The sequence below is a fragment of the Carcharhinus amblyrhynchos genome, chromosome 15 (assembly GCF_965287045.1).
Source record: "Carcharhinus amblyrhynchos chromosome 15, sCarAmb.v2.hapA, whole genome shotgun sequence".
Lineage (NCBI taxonomy): Eukaryota > Metazoa > Chordata > Chondrichthyes > Carcharhiniformes > Carcharhinidae > Carcharhinus > Carcharhinus amblyrhynchos.
The window spans coordinates 29,670,188-29,689,256 of NC_137338.1; the positions used below are offsets into that span (position 1 = coordinate 29,670,188).

A 19,069-nucleotide genomic window follows, 5' to 3' on the forward strand; every position below is an offset into this window, starting at 1 on the left:
GCACTTTAAATTCTGCATGAAGATATGGGATGTTGCTACTCCCTCACTTAGCTGAAATCATATTGCAACAGTCCAGTTCTCCATATGGAAGGGCCTCTCTTTTGCCAGATAATTGATCGGGGATAGGCATGTAAAGCAACTATCAGAAAATAGTCAAAGGCTTTCCCTTACTAGTATTTGGAGGATTAAATTACTACCATCCATTCAGCTTACTATGACAATCAGACTCCCAACAATTCATCGGGCTTCTGGGCCCTACAACTGTTCACAAACTCCAAATCCTGACCCAAGAGCAATATTCAGCTTCCATTCTACTTGTGTAGCCACAGTGCTGAGGTATGTAAATAACTAAATTGCTCTTTCAGTGTTAGTGATCTATAAGGTCCCTGCCTAGAGGCACTGCAGGGTGATTAATTAGGCAACTAGTTAAGACGCTGGTTCATTTGCTAACAATGGCTGACTCATCACACTAGAGTCTGGGTCGGTATAAATACAGGGAGTTTAGCACACATACAAAACAAGTTTCACGTAGGTGCAGCCAGGACCAAATGCTTAAATCTGGAAATTTGGTAAGTGAGGGAGGACATATTGTTTTCGCTTTTTACAGAAAGGGTCCAAGAGAGGAAGCTGTGGACAGTGATACTCAAGAGCAGAAGCCTGGAACATTAAGTAGGTGTGTAGGTAGGGAAGTGATGAGTTTTAAGTTATTTTCCCCTCTAAATTAGGGCAGCAGTTTAAGCTGGTCTTGTGGCACAGTGGGTGGGGTCCCCAATAGAACTAGAAGCTTTGTGTTCAAATTGCATTCCAGGAATGGATGGCCACAGAAGGTGCATTCATCACATGGTCAAACAGTTGAGTATGAACCTGTAAAATAAACACTTCCACCGTGCTTCTGGCAGGGGTTAAGAGTAGGAGAGTCTCCTGGTCAGCCAGTTTTGATGAGGAATGGCACCTCTCAAACTACAGTCTTTGGTCATAGACTAGCAACCTCTCCCAGGAAGAACTAGCTACAGAAACAGACAAGCACGTGCTTTGTCAACCTCGCATGCCACCTGACCTAGGAGGAGAAATAAAGACTATTTTAAAATCAACGAGTGATGCAAATCGTCCTGTGCAAGTTACTGTTGTGCATGAGCAAATAGCTCCAATATATTAAAGGAAACAACAAAGCTATGCTGGAATAGTGGAGCAGGAATAAAAGAACAAAAGACAGACAGTTCAATTGTTTTGAGCTACTTCACTAGTTTAGAGCATCATTTGCATGCAACATGTCACGTCATTCTAGATTCTGGAAACAAGTGACAACTACTTAGAATTTCAGTCACTTCCGTCTGTGGCTTTGTTGCTCCATGATTTATATCAAATTCTTCTTCTAACCCTAACCTTTTCAGCATTGTCTCAAACACAAGTTTTTACAAGGATGGAGGGAGGAGGGGCAGTTGAGACTTAAAGGGAAGGATTATCTCGCACCTTATTCCTCAAAAACCAGAGCTCCAGCTTCAACGGTCATATGGCCCTTCCACTTATGTATCTATCTGGAAATCTTGTTTTGTGTACGATAGTCCATGACCATTCCCCCGTGTTTAATTCCCAATTTTTCTTCATTATAAATCCCAGCAGGTGCTTCTGTACAGCAAGGAACACAAGCAAAAATGGGAGTAGAATTTTTGTTGGGAGAGAAACTTAGTGCTGTTTTTTAATTTAATAGAACTAAAAGAGCATTTAAGCAGGACACTGGAGAATGGTGGGAAGCAACAAAAATGCCAAGGAATTGCAACATTGGAATTTAAACACAAACAATACAATGCCCTATTGTACTAGTGTAGAGGCATAGTCATTCAACATAATTGTAGTCTGTGTTCTCTAATGGTAGCCTTCCCCTCTTTTTGCTATGAACATCCCACTCAACTAGTTACGCATGTTCTTGTACTTAAAGCAAACCAAGAGCTGGTATCTTCTCAGTACAGCAAATTTCCAAAGGGGATGGCAGGGGGTGGGGGAAGAGAACAACCATTGCAGCATACGTGCAGGACCATGTACCAATGTATGAAGTTATTGTTTCAGACCTGGCAAATGTGTAAATGTAGTAATCATAATAAACATACAAACTAAACAGATCGAGGGGGCAGGTAGAATGTGAGGAGAAATTGGCAGAGAAGGAGAGAACAATACCCATCTTTGGCTACGGTAGCACTGCTACCTCACAGCTTCAGGGACCTGAGTTCGACCTGGCTTTGGTCACTGTCTATGTAGAGTTTGCATGTTCTCCCCGTGTCTGCGTGGGTTTCCTCCCATAGTCCAACGATGTGCAGGTTAGATGAATTTGCTATGCTGAACTGACCCTTAGTGTCCCGGGTTGGAGGGATTAGCGGGGTAAATATGTGGGGTTACATGGATAGGGTGAGGGAGGGATTGTTTTCAGTGCAGACTCGATGGGCCGAATGGCCTCTTTCTGTACTGTAGTGATTCTATGATTCTACTTGTTTTGTAATATTGTTTTGTATATTTCTGCACTTAAGGCAGGAATGCTTGTCAAATTTTGCAAGGGGAGGGGGTGAGCACAAGAAACTCAAAACTGTGTTTCACTAAAGCTAAAATTATAAATTGAACATGGAAAGTAATAGAAATGGAGAATTCTGTAATGAATTAGCAGTGCTTTTTCACAGCATGCTGACATTAATATGATCAAAATCTTTATTGGCTTTTGTACCACAGGATTCGGATGCATGTTCTCATTGCTGCTGACAGCTAATGTAAAATAAACTCACCAACTTGGTTATAGCTGAGGACCAGGAAACATGTTTCATTCAAAACTTCTGAGACTTTTTTCATTACTGTTGGTCGAGTTGACCTGAATAAAAAAATGGAGGACACAACTGCAATCATAATTTGGATATACATATTGATTGTCAATTGCCTGAGATCTCATATCATGTGGGTAAACATCTTTTTCTTTGGCCTTCATGGCAAGAGAATTTGAATACAGGAGCAGGGACAACTTGATGCAGAGAGTGAAGCCACATCTGGAATAGTGTGCACAGTTTTGGTCTCCTAATCTGAGGAAGGATGTCCTTGCTCAAGAGGAAGTGTAGAGAAAGTTTACCACACTGCTGAGGGAAATGAATGTACTCATGCAAAGTATGTGGATGATAAAAAAACAGATGGGGGTAACAGAGTCCACAGAGGGACATACGCAGTTTGAGTGGGTAAAATCTTGGCAGATGAAATGTCATGCAAAAAAAATTAAATTATGCACTTTGGTCAAACCATAAAATCCAACAGTGCAGGAGGCCATTCAGCCCATTGAATTTGCACTAACACTCCAAAAGAGCATCCTACTTGGGTGCACCCTCCCATCCTATCCCTGTAATCCCACGCATTTATCATGGCTATTCCATCTAACCTACACATCTTTGGACTATGGGAAAAAACAAAGGAAACGCACACAGACATGGAGAACGTGCAACTTCACACAGTCAGTCACCCACGGCCAGAATTGGACCAGAGACCTTGGCTCTGTGAAGCAGCAGTGCTGACCATTGTGATAACTACAGAAGAATAAAGGAGTTGAATGTTATTTAAATGGAGAAAGACTGCAGAAAGCTGCAGCACAAACGGACTATGGGGGAGGGGGTCCTCATGCACATATCGCAATAACTGAGTATGTAATTTCAGCCGGTAATAGGGAAGGCAAATGGAATGTTGGCCTTTATTTCAGAAGGAACGTAGTTTAAAAATAAAGACATCTTCTTAATTCAATATGTTAAAACTATACTAGTTACATCACACCTGAAATATGGCAAAGTTTTGGTTCCATTTTTTAAAAGATATACTGGTATTGCAAGCAGTCCAGAAAAGGTTCACAAGCTCCCCTCTCTTACAAGGTTGAGCTTGTACTCAGAGGCGACCTTATAAAAATGTATACAATTCTCAGGGGGGCTTGACAGGGTAGATGCTGAAAGGTTGTTTTCCCCTTAAACGAGAACCTAAGATCAGACGGTATAATCTCAGAATAAGGGGTCACCCACTCAAGGCAAAGATGAGGAGGAATTATTTCTCTCAGAAGCTAGTGAGTCTGTGGAAATCTTTACTGCTGAGGGCTATAGAGGCTGGGTCGTTAAGAATGTTCAGTGCTGAAATAGATTTTTAATCAGTAAGGAAATCAAAGGTTCTGGGGATAAAACAGGAAAAGTGGAGTTGAGGATCATCAGATCAGATCAGTCATGATCTCATTGAATGGCAGGGCAGACTTGATGTGCCAAATGGCCTACTTCTGCTCCTAGGTCTTATGGTCCAAAACTTCAGCTTCCATCAATCACAACAGTCTGTATTCAGTAATTACACACAATATAATGGTCGCTCTAAATGATCAAAAACAAAGTGTCAAATAACAACTTCATCAGCATCCATTGTTTACTTCACATCCTTGCCACTATGTTTTGGTAGGCAGAATGAACAATCAGAGCAATGACAGCTTGTGAAAAGATTTGCCAATTGCTCGTGTCAAGGAAAAGGTAATCTAGAACAGAAAGGAGACAAAGCAGCTGTTCAGTTTCCCAACATGAAGCCTTTAACCCACCTGAAAGAAATGAGGCTCGATCTGTTGGATACTAGTCCACTGAGATCATAGAAACAGTCAACCCGCATCTCCACTGCTGTTGCTTTCATCTCTTGCTGAATTTGATATGCCTGGGCATCATGACAGTTCAAGGCCACCTCATCTCAAATTGAAATTGCAGCGAGATAACTGCAAAGGAATACTATATTCGAAGCACAACTATAGATTGATAAGTGCAAGAAACATCTTGAGTGGTACATGGTGAGTGGTACAGAATATCTTGCACAGAATTCACCCATGTACAATAGGAACTGCATTACACAGGGGGACAATATGATCAATGGGAATAGAGTGGCTACTTCCACAATTCAAGCATCAATCTTCATGTTTAGTTTTCACAGCATACTAATTCAATGAAAACTCCTTATTTGCAAAGGCCATTGTTACAGAATTCCATCTGAGAAGATACTTGCTGAACAAAAGTGTGAGATTTTTAAAACTAATGTGGTGCCAGGTGGGACATAGAAGTTGTTTTAATTTTCTCCTTTGAGTTATAGATCAATAAGAAAACCAATGTCACTGCTGTATGCTCACTGTAGACATAATAAAAAAATTCAAAAACCCCAACATAATTAAGCAGCAACCAATGTTTATTGACAGGTATTACAACTAATTAGGTACAATACAACTATTAATGCAAAAGGCTGAGATAGATTTACTTTCATGACCTCTGCTAAGTGTATGGTGCAGTCATCTTCATATAACCATTTTGTCTCCCAACTAAATTTATTTTGTTTTAGTCACAAGTAAGGCTTACATTAACACTGCAATGAAGTTAATGTGAAATTCCTCTAGTCGCCACAGTCCGGCACCTGCTCAGGTCAATGCACCTAACCAGCACATCTTTCAGAATGTGGGAGGAAACCAAAGTACAGGGGAGAACATGTAAACTACACACAGTGACCCAAGCTGGGAATCGAATCCGGGTCCCTGACACTGAAGCAGCAGTGCTACCACTGTGCTACCATGCTGTTAAGTTATAAAACTTAATTTGTTTTACATTAATGATGTTCTTCTGACCTTACTACTCACTGACTTGCACATAACAAGTGTTGCTGGGGAAGGTATGGAAAAGTATCTTTGCTTTCAATTTTGCCCTGTGAACCGTAGCAAGATCAAGACTGCAGTAAATTGGGAGGGGGATTAAACTGGTGTCCCTATCTGAGGCATTACATACTGCAGCTTCAATGCGCTGTACCACTGAAAGAGAAGTCCTACACTTCATCACTTCTATAGAACAAAACACTAAACATACACTAAAGGACATTCTCTTGTAGCCGCTGTACTGTGAAGATCATAGATAGGGAATGGGCAACTGGGTAAGATACCTAAGGCAACCCACTGCCTATGCGAAATGTAGCTCATTGTGAAGTTGACTTCAAGAGGGGAGAAAATGGCTCTGGCAAGAAAATACAAAATAATGGCACGTGCCAGCTGAGCAACAATATATAAACAGTCTCTTTTTTTCCCAAAGAACTGCAATGTTAACAAATACTGGTGCAGACAGAAAAAAAATATATTAATGGGCACTGTGTTCAACTCCAAACATTGAAATAAACACTATTATTCAGAACAGGCAAGATATTTTCATGTTAGAAAAATGAAGGCAATTAGAAATCAATTCAGGGATTGCTTCTTACATGCTAGAAGAATGTTAAAAACTAACAAACATTTACATCAACATATCCTTTAGACCTTGTTTATTCTCAGGTTAGTAGTAGCTTCAAGAACAAAAAAAAAAGCTTGATATTTAGAATAATAAAATCTATTCCCATTAGCTGATAGTACCAGATATGGATTTATGGTATTGGGCAAGAGATTCAGGGAAAATATGCAGAACTAATTTTAAAAAAAAACAGTGGTAATGGCCTGGAACTTGCTGCCAAGAGGGCGGTAGAAGCAGAGATGGTTAATTCAAAAGAAAATTGGACAGTTACGTGAGACAAATAAACTTGCAGGCTACAGGGATAGAGCTGGGGAATGGGGCTAATTACAGTGCTCTAGGAAGAGCAGCATGCACTTAATGGGCCACATGATCTCCTCCTATGGCATATGACTATGAAACCAGGGGATGTACTTGTGTCAAAAGACAAGTCACACCCAATAGAAAATATCATTGTGTGAACTCCAGATTTCTTAAATCTCATACCCTACAGGCATCTTGCGAACAACTGCAATTAAGGCTACACAAAATGACCATTTCATCATCTAGAGACTGCCACAGCAGTACTAGTTCCATCTATGGCACTTAGCTCTTCCGTGCATAGGTGTAATCACTTTTCTCTATGCTATTTGTAATTAGTGCATGATCTCGGTATAAGTTATTCTGGGGAACTGCAAATAGAGACCTGGGATCCAGTTCAACTGAAGGGAGTAATGAAAGCAAAAAGTCATTCCTGAGCCTCTGACCACACAGCACTTAGCAACAAAATTACAACAGTATTAAGGAGCAAGAAGTCTCCAAATTCACTCAGACTGGGACAGCAAATTTCACCCCCCCACCCCCGTACTGAACTACAGCTTTGCAACTCTCTACGGTTGCCACTAATCTGTCTGGAGTAGATAGCAAACCCCCACTCTCAAATTTCTGAAAAATAACACATCTGCCCATCGGCAACTACCAATTGGAGCAAAGATTTTTCTTAAACAAAGGAACCCAAAATTAACTCAGTTGAATCAATAATTTTCTTGCAAGGTTACCTACATTGTCCCTAAAGTGAAAACTCTTGCTGGAAGATCCCTCACTTATCAGTTTCTCTGTTATTCACAGAAACCCTACAGTGCAGAAACAGTTAATTCAGCCCATCAGGTCTGCACTGACTCTCTGATGGAGTATTCCACCCAGAATCTATTCCATAATTCACATATTTACCCTACTAATCCCCCCGAATCTTAAGACAGTAAAGGGCAATTTTAGTGTAGCCAGCCTAACCTGAATGTCTTTGGACAGTGGGAGGAAACCGGAGCACCTGGAGGAAACCCATGCAGACACGGGAAGAACATGCAAACTCCACATGGACAGTCACCCAAGGCTGGAATTGAACCCGAGTCCCTGGCGCTGTGAGGCAGCAGTGCTGACCACTGTGCCACACCCCATTGTTTTAGGTTTTCAAAAACATCTAGTCAAGTGACATTTGTGTAGGATTTGCTATGTGCAGCCGCTTGCTGCTAGGCTTCCTGTAGTTTAGATATTTCCCTTCAATTATCCACTTTCCTCTGTCAGACATAACATTTTGCCTCGAGATAGGATTCCAGGAACATTAGCGACATGAACACCTAATGAGCTGCTTTCATGCTTATACTAAGATAGTGATTTTCAGTGAGCTATTTTTATCATGAAATCTATTCCTAACTCCCTTCTGCTTCATCAGATTCTCACCCAATATCCCCTCACATTTTCACCTAGAGCACTTGACAACTTTCAGGATGCGAAACACACCAAACTTCTCCACTCCTGCGACAAGTTTTTAATGACCTCATTGTTTTTAACAACCAAGATAGCTAATGACAAGATTCAAGCTTTGCTAATGATGCGTGCTTAATATATCATTCAAGTTCTGTTCAAGTCCTTATTTGAATTACTTAATCTCCTGCCAACACTGGGCATTGTGTTTTATATTTAAAACTGCAATGCAGAGTCACCATTTGAAAAAAATTGCTACGAGACGTGAACCAATGATCAAATGAATATAATGCAACTCTCTTGAACTGGCTCAAACAGACCACTACTAAACGTAGTTTGGCATCGCAACTTATGACTCGTGCTCTTTTAGGCACACAAAAAAAAAGTTCAGAGATTGTCATTCACAACTATCCTCAAAGACCTTCTTCTAATTTCAGAACAACTAAAATCTTCCAATTCTATTACCACTGGTCTCCAAAAATACATACTTCACAATATTTAATAACTGGGCTCCTCTTCACCATCTCCATTTAATTTGGTGCAGTTTAAAAACAATTTCTTTACAAAATGGCTTTGCAAGCAATTTAGAAATCACAAAGAAAACCATTAAAAAAAAAACTGAATCCCCAATTCAAAGTAATAAATCAAATACAGGTTAATGGAATTCCCAGGGTCACATTTCAACCAAATGGTTGTAATGCTACAGCCACAACTTTATTGCAGACCAGGAGCCAGCAGGTAATTCCAACTCCACCTGTAAAGAAAAACAAGCAAGTTAGATGTGCATCTTAATATAGAGTCCTTTGCATTTATAACGAAGACTGCGTCAGTTTACATTTGTGATCACTGAAACGTGAAGCAGGATCTGTGCTACAATCTGAAAACCAGTGGGAAAGCATCCATACAACACAAAGTTAGCTGGGAAAACTCAAATCTCCTTGGTCATCTTTCCCTTCTACCTCAGTAAAGAAATAGATGACATATTGATTCTCAGCAACATGCAGCTAATCAATCAACTGCTCCAACATGAGTTGATTATATATTTACTCAGATGACTCTGAAGGTTCTTGTGCGTACACAAAGGATCAAATACTCATAGAATAGTTTCTTTGATGCTGGAAACATGGAAGGCATAAAGCGACAGGACAGAGTTAAATAATGGAGAAACAAGGATAGATGGGAAAGTTACATATTCTGGAATTTTGCTCAATTAAAGGAAGGGGGAAAGTTGCCTGGACACTTTGTTCCAGAAGGCTATCAGTCCCCTCAGGTTATGCAGAATTTGTAGTCAGGTACAGGAACATGTGACTGAATCAGGCAGGTTAAGGAGAACCAACATGTAGTAATTGGAAGGCACAATCCTTGACTTTGCCAACAAGCAAAAGGGGCTTGCTACCTGTGTGAATGAGAAGAAGGTGGATGAGTTAACTGGCCATGGTGGAGGATACCATTCAAAAGGGGAGAGCAAAACAGAATGTGGTCGTGATAGAAGACAGTATAATCAAGGCAATAAATGCTGTTCTCTGCAGTCAGCAGTGAGTGCAGATGGCTGTGTTGCCTTCCCAGTGCCAAGGTTAAAGGGCACTGACTGTGGGCTAGAGAGGAACTTGCATCAGGAAGGGAAGGATCTAGTGGTCATGGCCCACATTAGTACCAACAACATAGGTAGGACTAAAGGAGGAGGATCTGCTTAGACAGTATGAGCAGCTAGGGACTAAAGTAAAAATCTGAACCTCAAAGGTAATAATTTCTGGAATATTACCTGAGTGACAAGGAGATTGGCACATGGAAAATAAGATTAGACAGTTGAAATTGGTGTGGGAGAAACATATTGTGATTCCTGGTGCACTGGTAGTGTTGAGGAAAGTGGGAGTTGCACTGTTTGGATGGTCTTCAACTCTGTGCTGGGGTCAGTGTTCCGACGAGTCTATAACCAGGGCAGTGGAGAGAAATTTAAATTCAAGAAGTGGGATGAGGGGAGATATGATAAGACTAAAGAGAGGGGAGTAGATAAGAAAACAGGATAGGAATGAGGGAAATGGTTCTCAGTGTGTCAGGAAAGAACAACAGAGATAAACATAAGAGTGCACAAGCAGATGAGGCTACAAATTGTAAAAATAAGAAAACTAAAGGCAGTCCGCTAGAATGCGCACAGCATTTGCAACAAGATAAATGAATGGACAGCACAAATCAATGAAAATAGGTGTGATTTAATTGTCATAATGGAGGTGTGCAGCCAGGGTTGGGAACTGAAATTTAAAGGGTATTCAGCATTTAGGAAGGATGGGCAAAAAGTAAAAGGCAGTAGGATCTCACCTTTAATAAATGATGGTACATTATGGAGAGGGAATCTTAGACCAGAGACCAAGATGTAGAATCAGTTTGGGTGAAGCTAAAAAACAGCAAGGGGCAGGAAACTTTGGTAGGAGTTGTTTGTAGGCCACTAAATAACAGTAGAAATCTAGGGCATTGGTTAAATCCGGAAATTAGAGGTGCTTGCATGTACAGAAATCATGGGGAACTTCAATTTACGTGTAGACTAAATAGCACAGGTCCCTTCTAAAGGCCATTAAACACTCAGATGGGCCTTAACGACAATTGGCAATGGCTTAATTTTGAAATCCTTAAGCATTATCCTGGGTTTCTAGATTGCTAGTCCAGTGACAATACCATTACATCACTGCTTCTCTGCTAATGCACAGATAACAGAGTTAGGATAAACAGATCATTCTCGGGTTGCAAAGCTGGGCCTTGTGGGATACTGCAAGGATCAATGCTGGTGTCCCACAATCTATATCAACAATTTGAAGATGTGACCATTGTGAGGAGGATGCAGAGTTTTCAAGGAGAGTTGGGCACACTAGTTTAATGGGTAAGAGCATGGCAGATGAAATATAATGTGGAAAATTTGAAGTTATCTATGTTGGTAGGAAAAGCAAATACAGAGTATTTCATAAGCAGGAAGAAATTAGAAAATGTTGATGTTCAAAGTGTTCTTGGTTATAAGTCAGATGAAAGCTAACAAGCAAGTAGGAAGGAAAATGGTATTTATTGCAAGGTGATCTGAGTACAGGAGTACTACTGCAATTGTGTAGTCAGTTGGTGAGACAGCACTTGGAGTAGTGTGGACAATTCTGGTCTCCTTACTTATGAATGGATATACTGGCTATACAGAGTGCGCAACGTAGGTTCACCAGATTAATCCCGGGATTAGTGGGGTTGTCCTAGGAAGAAAGATCATGAAGATTGGACCTGTATTTGCCAATGATAAGAAGAATGCAAAGTAATCTCATTGAAGCATATAAAATTCTTACAGGGCTTTACAGGGTAGGTGCAGGAAAGATGATTCCTCTAATTAGGGGATCCAGAATCAGGGAACAGAACCTCAGAATAAGAGGCAGGCCCTTTAAGACTGAGATGAGTAGGAATTTCTTTAGTCAGACAATGGTGAATCTTTAGAATTCTCTATCCCAGAAGGCAATGGATACTCAGTCATTGAGTCTGCTCAGAGCAGAGATCGACAGATTTCCAGATACCAATGACACCAAAGGATACAGGTACACTGTGGAAAGATGGCAATGAGGTAGAAGATCAGTCATGATTTAGTTAAATGGCAGAGCTGGCTAAAGGGGCTGACTGGTGTACTCCTGCTCCAATGTTCCTACAAATTTCACATTCACCCCACATCTCTGTTGGTCATCACCAGAATTTGACTGTTGTTGCTGAATTTCTACTGACCTTGCTACAATGGATTTTGTCAATCAGGTGTTTCATATCTATAAAGCTTATCCCAATGATTACAAGTCTTCAAACCAGAGAGCCAGAGAGCTCTTATTTACCAGATAATGAGCGCACAACAAGTAGAATAATGACAAGCTCAGTTGTCCCTACCAAGTTGCTAATCTTCAATAATTTGCACTGATATTTGGAAAAGTCATTTCGGTGAGATGCCAAGGGCTGCTGTGTGAATGGACAAGTTAGTCATGGGAAAGAAAAAGAAAATAAATAAAAGACACAAGTTTTTTTTAAAAAAATGAACAATTTAAATGAAACTCTTCTTAATCATACTGCACCTTCTACTCCAGTTGGGAAAGCTACCATCCGCTCCAAAGGTGCCATCCATTTTCGTGGGAGCACAGCAACAGGCTCTGAATAATACTTCAGTATCAAGGAAATCATTAAAACTGCCTGAAACAAAAGAATACAATTGTTTGAATAATGGTTGCTACAGGACCCATAATTCCTGCACTCTAGAATCCGCTCTATTCATTGCTTGATTTTATTATAGCGTAACGATGCTGCTTGGATCCAGGGTTGTTTGCAGCTTGTCTGCTTGTTGGAAGTCTGGGAAAACACTCAGGTCATTTTTCGCTCAGGTTTCCTGTGAGATTAATTTGAAGTTTCCTAGAAACTTAGGATAAGCCTGGCGGCTAACTACCATGTTTTTCACCTTCCTGTCTCAGGATTGAAGCATCACTATGGTTCTCTGTGACATAACAAGGGCCAAGGGCTGATAAATGGGATTAGGCGGGAGGTCAGGTGTTTCTCACGTGTCAGTGCAGACACACGAGTATGATTCCATGATTTACACAATGGGAATTTCAGCAAAGAATAATGTCATTTGCATGCTTCCTCCTCAAACTCAAGCATTTTTCAATAGTCAGAATCAAAGACCTCTCTCACCAAACTATCGTATAGCTTTACCTGTAGCCAATCAGCCATGAAATAATGCTGTGTCGCCTGTGATTCTAATCAGATTATGTTGCTTTGTGACAATGATGGTGCTACTGAATTTAAAGGGGGTGGGGGTATTAATGGGGTCCTTGCCAAAAATGTATGCAATGTGTAAGGCTTTCAACACATCAATATGTTTGTCTTCCAACTTCCCATCTGCAAAAGGGCATAATCTGGATTCCTTCATTTACTGAGTTAGAAGATATTACAACTGTTGCATTACCTTCCAACTCTAATTTTGCCTTAATTCTCATTTCAGCTTCTGAGTACAACTAGGAAATTCCTCCCATTTCCCAATTGTCTTGCCCTGAGGATTGCACCAATTTCCTTCTTTGGCTTCTGTGAATAAACCAAAGATTGATTCAATCCTTCTATTTCAATATCTTGTAATATTAACTCAGCCTGTTTTTGCTGGGCTATAGTCTGAATTTGAATGACGTGAAGATACTCTCTCTTCCCCAGAAGTATATATCCTTTGTACAATGAGATTGGGCAGTCTGCATGACTGAAGTCTAGATTCCAGATTGCAAACCAAAGCTGTACATCCTGACATTCTCAAAGAAAGTGCGGATGGCTAATGTAAGAAGCAAGTATCATATTGGTACAGCTAGGCTTTTAGTAACATTTGGGATTCAAGTACATTGCTAAGATAAGGATATACATAGAACCCTGCATTTAGGAGAGCTCAATGATGACATGATAACAAATAAAGATTAATCTCTCAAATAGCATTCCTCAAGTGAGGAAAATTTCACAAGCTCAAATTTAGATATTTCCAAAAATATCTCCAATAATTACTTTGAAGTGCAGCAACTTGGGGCAACTATTTTCTATACAACAAGATCCAACTGATAGTGATGTGACGTTAAAAATATCCAAAATTCCACGTGTATTTTTTTTTGAGAAATGCACTTACCTGAACAATATAAAATACAATATTCACCACCCACTTGATCTTCGCCAACTGTGCTGTCCTTGTTTTAACTGTAAAAAGAAGGCATTCTACTCAGTATAGCTCATCAGGCAATTGACAGAAGATAATCTAATTTTATTTCATGCTAGCGAGGTTCTAATTAGTGCAAACCAGAAGCCATCATTTTACAAGAACAAAGAAAAAAAAATGAAGGTCATTGAGTTCCTGTTCATGGAAAAAGGCATTCTCCTTTGTTGCATTTAATTTTATTGCCTCAGCTGCTTAATCAGAATCAGCTACTCCCTCATAGTTGGGATTACTTTTGAATGAGATGCACTGCTTGAAAGGCTGGTGGGAGCAGACTCAATAGTAACTTTCTGAACGGAATTGGATGAATACAAGAAAAGGAAAAAATTGCAGTGTTATGGTAAAAGGGTGGAATTAATTAGATAGCTCTTAAAAAGTATATTTGGGACAAATGCATCCTTTGGTGCTGCAAGATTCAATGCTGCGATGAGTTTCTGAATTTTTGTTAATTAGAAAAACTCAAACAACAACACAAGATACTCAATGAGAGTAGCAAAGACAAGAAAACACGAGAGCAAAAGGGGAAAGAAATTGGTCACTGAAATGTCTGTAAATATCAATCAAGCATAGGTCTGGTTTCATTAAACGTTCAGGTATAAGTCGTCACTGGCTATGGTGATCGGCAACAAATAACCAACCTGGTTTTTTCTCCTCCCTGACACAGATTATTAAATCTTGTTGGAGAACGGTACTCTTCACTTACTACAGAACTGGAAACAATTGGAGAGGTGCTGTTCCTCAAGCTTTTTAGGCAGGATATTATGCTGCCTTTTGGAATGGGTCACAGTGGTAAGTATAATGGACTTTTGATAAAAACCCCAAACTCCATTTTTCTCTACACTGATATTGATAGACCTGTTGAGAATTGCAAACATTTTCTATTCTTATTTCAGATTTGCTTTTGTTCAGAATAACTCATTTTGTTTTTGTAAAGGTAAAAAAAAATGAATAGCTAGATAGCAAAATTGCAAGGCAAAAACAGGGATGTGACCTACCTGAGTTAATTGAGCTCAGCAAGGGCAACAGGATAGGTTATACAATTAATTGAAGCTGGATTGGGGGCAATTGGGAGAAATGGGTACTGTTGGAAATGTTCCTGATCATTATATATAGGGACTTCTTGGAAGTTGGCAAGTGTGTACAGTGGATTAGAAAATGGATTAGATTCCATAAGATATCTTTCACAGTCATCTGGTATCAAACTTTATGGTTCCCAGATGAATAAATGAGCATTTTAATAGAGCATCAAAGAGCTGCATCTCTGAGGGAGTTAATGATGTCAAAAAAACAGGGGAGAGGGCAAGGGGAGGCAAAAGAGAGCACATCTTTCTGATTCCCCATAACTCAAAAGGAAAAGCAACTGAGTGATTGTCAGTTTTTTGCTTTTGCCTGCTGCAGTCTTACTAAAACAGAAACAAGCTTGTATGTACCGTGAGTTTTCAGTTTATCGGTCATTTTGTTGATCTTGCGCTCCAGCCGTGCGTACCGAGCAAATTCATCCATCATGCTGATCATTGCTAACTCCTGCTTCATATTTCCAATTTCAATTCTCATTTGGAGCTCAGTTTCTCCATCCTTCTGCAGAAGTTTGGCGATCTGGGAAAAAAAACAAGCACCCATTAGGCAGCATCATTTTCAAAGCATAGTAATGTGCCACTCATAATCTCTGTGCATTTGATTAAGTGTTCTTTGCACAAGTCCCATCAACATGTAAAGTAAGATGACAGTAAAATCCCGAGGAGAGTTGCTCCTCTCTTGTCTAGTTCCACTTGTTGGGACCCAAGCATAAACCGATCTGTTGACTGGTTGTTGATAAGTAAATTGCTACTAATTCAGACCTGAAATAATATGGGGATTATTTATATTTGAATGGCCATATTCTAATGAGGACAGCAAGTGATGCATTTCAAGTTCCATTAAACAGGATAATGTGCAATGGAGATCATGTGTAATATATATTGTACATAGGATATCAGGACAAAACACCATAGACCAAACACCATGGAAGTATCAAACAACAACTGCGGATGCTGGAATCTGAAATAAAAACAGAAAATGCCAGACCTACCAATGTTTTCAGCATTTTGGTTTGATACCATGGGAACATATTGGAAAACAAGATGAAGCTTACCAAGAAGACCACAGCTTCAGTGCTTCTGCTCCCCTGGATTTAACCAACCTGTACCAACGGTCAGGATTTTCCAATCCCAGCAATGGCATTACTGGAAATTCTCAGCCAAAGTCAATGGCTGTTTTTTAAATTTTCTGGCCCTCCACTGCCAACTGGTGTGACTGGGAAATTCTGGCCTAATTATTTGAATCCTAGAATTATAGAAACTTGCAGTACTGACGGCTGTTTGGCCTGAAAAAGCGCTTTTGGCTGCATGGCCTGCACCACTGTAGGTTATGATAAGCGAACACCAAAATGTTTTATTTTAAATGAGATTAGGATTTCAGCCTCTACCACCCTTTCAGGCAAGGAGTTCCAGGCCCAACACTACCTTCTGGAGGGACAAAAAAAAACACAGTTCTCCTCTAATCTTTCTACTAGTTACTTTAAATCTATTCCCATCAGTTAATTACCTGCATGCCAAGGGAAATAGCTCCCTCCTATCCACTCTGTGTAGACCTCTCACTTTAATCACCCCTTGGTCTCCTCTGTTTCAAAGAAAATAGCACTAATTTATCCAATCCTTCCTCATAGTCAAACTTTTCCACTTCTGGCAACATCCTTGCACATTTCCTCTGTACCCACTCTGGGAGCACTCACATCCTTCCTATATTGTGGTGATCAGAACCGTGAAAAGTCCATCTATATATTTTAACAACTTGAAACCTCCCATACCCAAACCACGGTTAAATGAAATAGGATCAGACTTCACTATAATAATACTTCAAGTCAAATAATAATTTTATTTAGCCTCTTCAATATAATAAAACATCCATAAGACATTTGAGGCATGATAGAACAAAACACAAAAACAGAGCCATGTAAGATATTGGGGAAAAAATGCTTGAAGTTGATTTATTACTCACAAGTAGCCTTACATGAACCCTGCAATGAAGTTACTGTGAAAATCCCCGAGTTGCCACACTCTGGCACCTGTTTGGGTACAGGGAGGAGAATGTAGCATGGCAGCCAGCATGTCTTTTGGACTATGGGAGGAAACCCACACAGAAATGGGGAGAATGTGCAAATTCCACACAGTGACCCAAGCCAGGAATCAAACCCAGTTCCCTGGCGCTGTGAGGTAGCAATGCTGACCACTGTGCCACTCCAGGCACATAACCAAACACTTGGTCAAAAAAGGCAGAGTTTAAGCAGTGTCTTGAAGGAAGAAAGTGATGCTGAGAGATTTGGGGAAAGAATTCCAGAGATTAGGGCCTTGGCAGCTGGTGATAGATTTACAGGACTGGTGTGAGAAAGAACATGGGTGGCAAAGCTTAAAATGGCCTCAAGGTTACAGACAGTAAAACATAAGAAACCAGCCATGAGTGGATCAAATCTATGAGTAAAAAAAGCATGGATTAGCCATGAAAAATTGTCCTCTAGTGTCCCAAGATGCGTAGATCAGGGGATTAGCAGGGTAAATACATTGAGTTATGGGGATAGGGCCTGGGTAAGGTGCTCTGTGGAGAGTTGGTGTGAACTCGATGAGCCAAATGGCCTCCTTCTGCACTGTAGGAATTCTTCGAGGATTTTAGCAGCAAAACAGTTGAGGTGGGCAAAGACAAATGATGTTAATGAGGCAGAAAAAGGCGCTTACAGATGGCACGGACATTTGGTTGAAAGCTCACCTTTTGCCAATACTCGCTATTTATATTTATTTAAAGGAGTTGCCTCTTGAGCAGGGTTAAAATATTCACAAGTATCTTCAGCCAAAAGTGCTGAGTGGATGATCCTACTCAGCCTGATCTCCCCACCATCTGTCTACCTTCAGGAGAATTTGGTTTAGTTCACAAAGTGGCAGACACTGACAATATCCTGCTGGTAGTGTTGAAGACTGGTGCATCAGAGTTAATTACGCCCCACGCTGAACTGTTCCAGTATGGACACTGTCATGAACCAGACAGACGAGCGGAAAATTGCCAAGCAGTCTTATCCAGATATAAATTTATCCCAGTCAATTTCTGTCCTCTCAGCCTGCTCCAATCAGCAATAAAGTGATAGGAGTCATGAATACTACCAAACAATAGCTGCTCAAAAATACTCATTAAAACTCCAACAAAGCTCCTCAGCTCTGATGTAGACACAGGCACAAGGGTAGAAAGGCAGGCGAAAAGCTGCCTTCAGCATTAAGGAAGCATTCATTATGTAGGCTTTCCAAAATTAAACTGGGGTCAATTGGGGGAAAAGTGCTCTGACGATCAGAATCAATCCTATCACAAAAGGAAGGTAAATGCGATTGCCAGAGAACAACTATTGTGGGAGACCCTCAAGGAAGCCTCCTAAGCTTAATCATTTTCTGTTTCATTGGCAAATTTCCCTCTACCACAAGATCAAGAGTGGAACCATTTGCTGACAATACTAGTGATCAACTACATTCTCAACACCTCAGAGAATGATGCTCAAGATAGTTTACAACAGGAAATGGATATCCAGAGCTGGGATGATAAGCACAAGATAATAGTTACACTGCATAAATGATGAGTAATGACCTTCTCAAAAAGAGAACCCAACCACCCACCCTGCTCCCCCTTGACCATAAAATATAAAAAAAAAATTAGACCATTCGGCCAATTGAGTCTGTTCTGCCACTCAATCGTCATGGCTGATATGATTCTCATCCCCATCCTCCTGCCTTCTCCCCATAACCTTGATCCCTCTATTGATCAAGAAACTAAGATGATCAATGACTTGGCCTCCACAGCCCTCTGTGCAATGAGTTCCACAGATTCAACACCCTCTGGAAATTCCTCCTCATCTCAGTTTTAAAGGAATGTCCCTTCACTCTGAGGTTGTGCCCTCTGATTCTAGTCTCTCCCACTAGTGGAAACATCCTATCCACGTCCACTCTTATCTAGACCTCAGTAATCTATAAGTTTCAATTAGATCCCTCCTCATTCTGCTAAACTCCATCAAATGTAGACCCAGATCCTTAACCGCTCCTCACTGACTGACTGGACTAGCCACATCAACTATGCAGCTGCAAGAACAGGACACAAGCTGGGTACTCTGATAAGTGACTCACTTGCTGACTGTTAAAGCCTTTCCGTCTATAAGGCTCAAATCAGGACTGAGGTGGAATACTTACCAGGATGAATGTAATCACAACACTTCAAAAGTTTGATGCCATCCAGGAAAGGGCAGATT

The 19,069-nt window shown here is 40.4% G+C and overlaps 1 protein-coding gene across 3 annotated transcripts in view; it reads right to left on the minus strand.

Annotated features, from left to right (window-relative positions):
* Positions 1-5,187: 5,187 nt before the first annotated feature.
* The window catches only part of get1 (guided entry of tail-anchored proteins factor 1), a 34,998-nt gene continuing 21,116 nt past the window's right edge, over positions 5,188-19,069 (minus strand). For all 3 annotated transcript variants that reach the window (XM_080203708.1, XM_080203710.1, XM_080203709.1), the window contains exons 2-5: positions 15,186-15,351; positions 13,672-13,739; positions 12,095-12,209; positions 5,188-8,775 (exon numbers count right to left, since the gene is read on the minus strand). In XM_080203708.1, the coding sequence (XP_080059834.1) occupies positions 8,702-8,775; positions 12,095-12,209; positions 13,672-13,739; positions 15,186-15,351 (423 nt within the window). In that variant the 3' untranslated portion in view covers positions 5,188-8,701. The remainder of the gene's footprint in view (positions 8,776-12,094; positions 12,210-13,671; positions 13,740-15,185; positions 15,352-19,069) is intronic.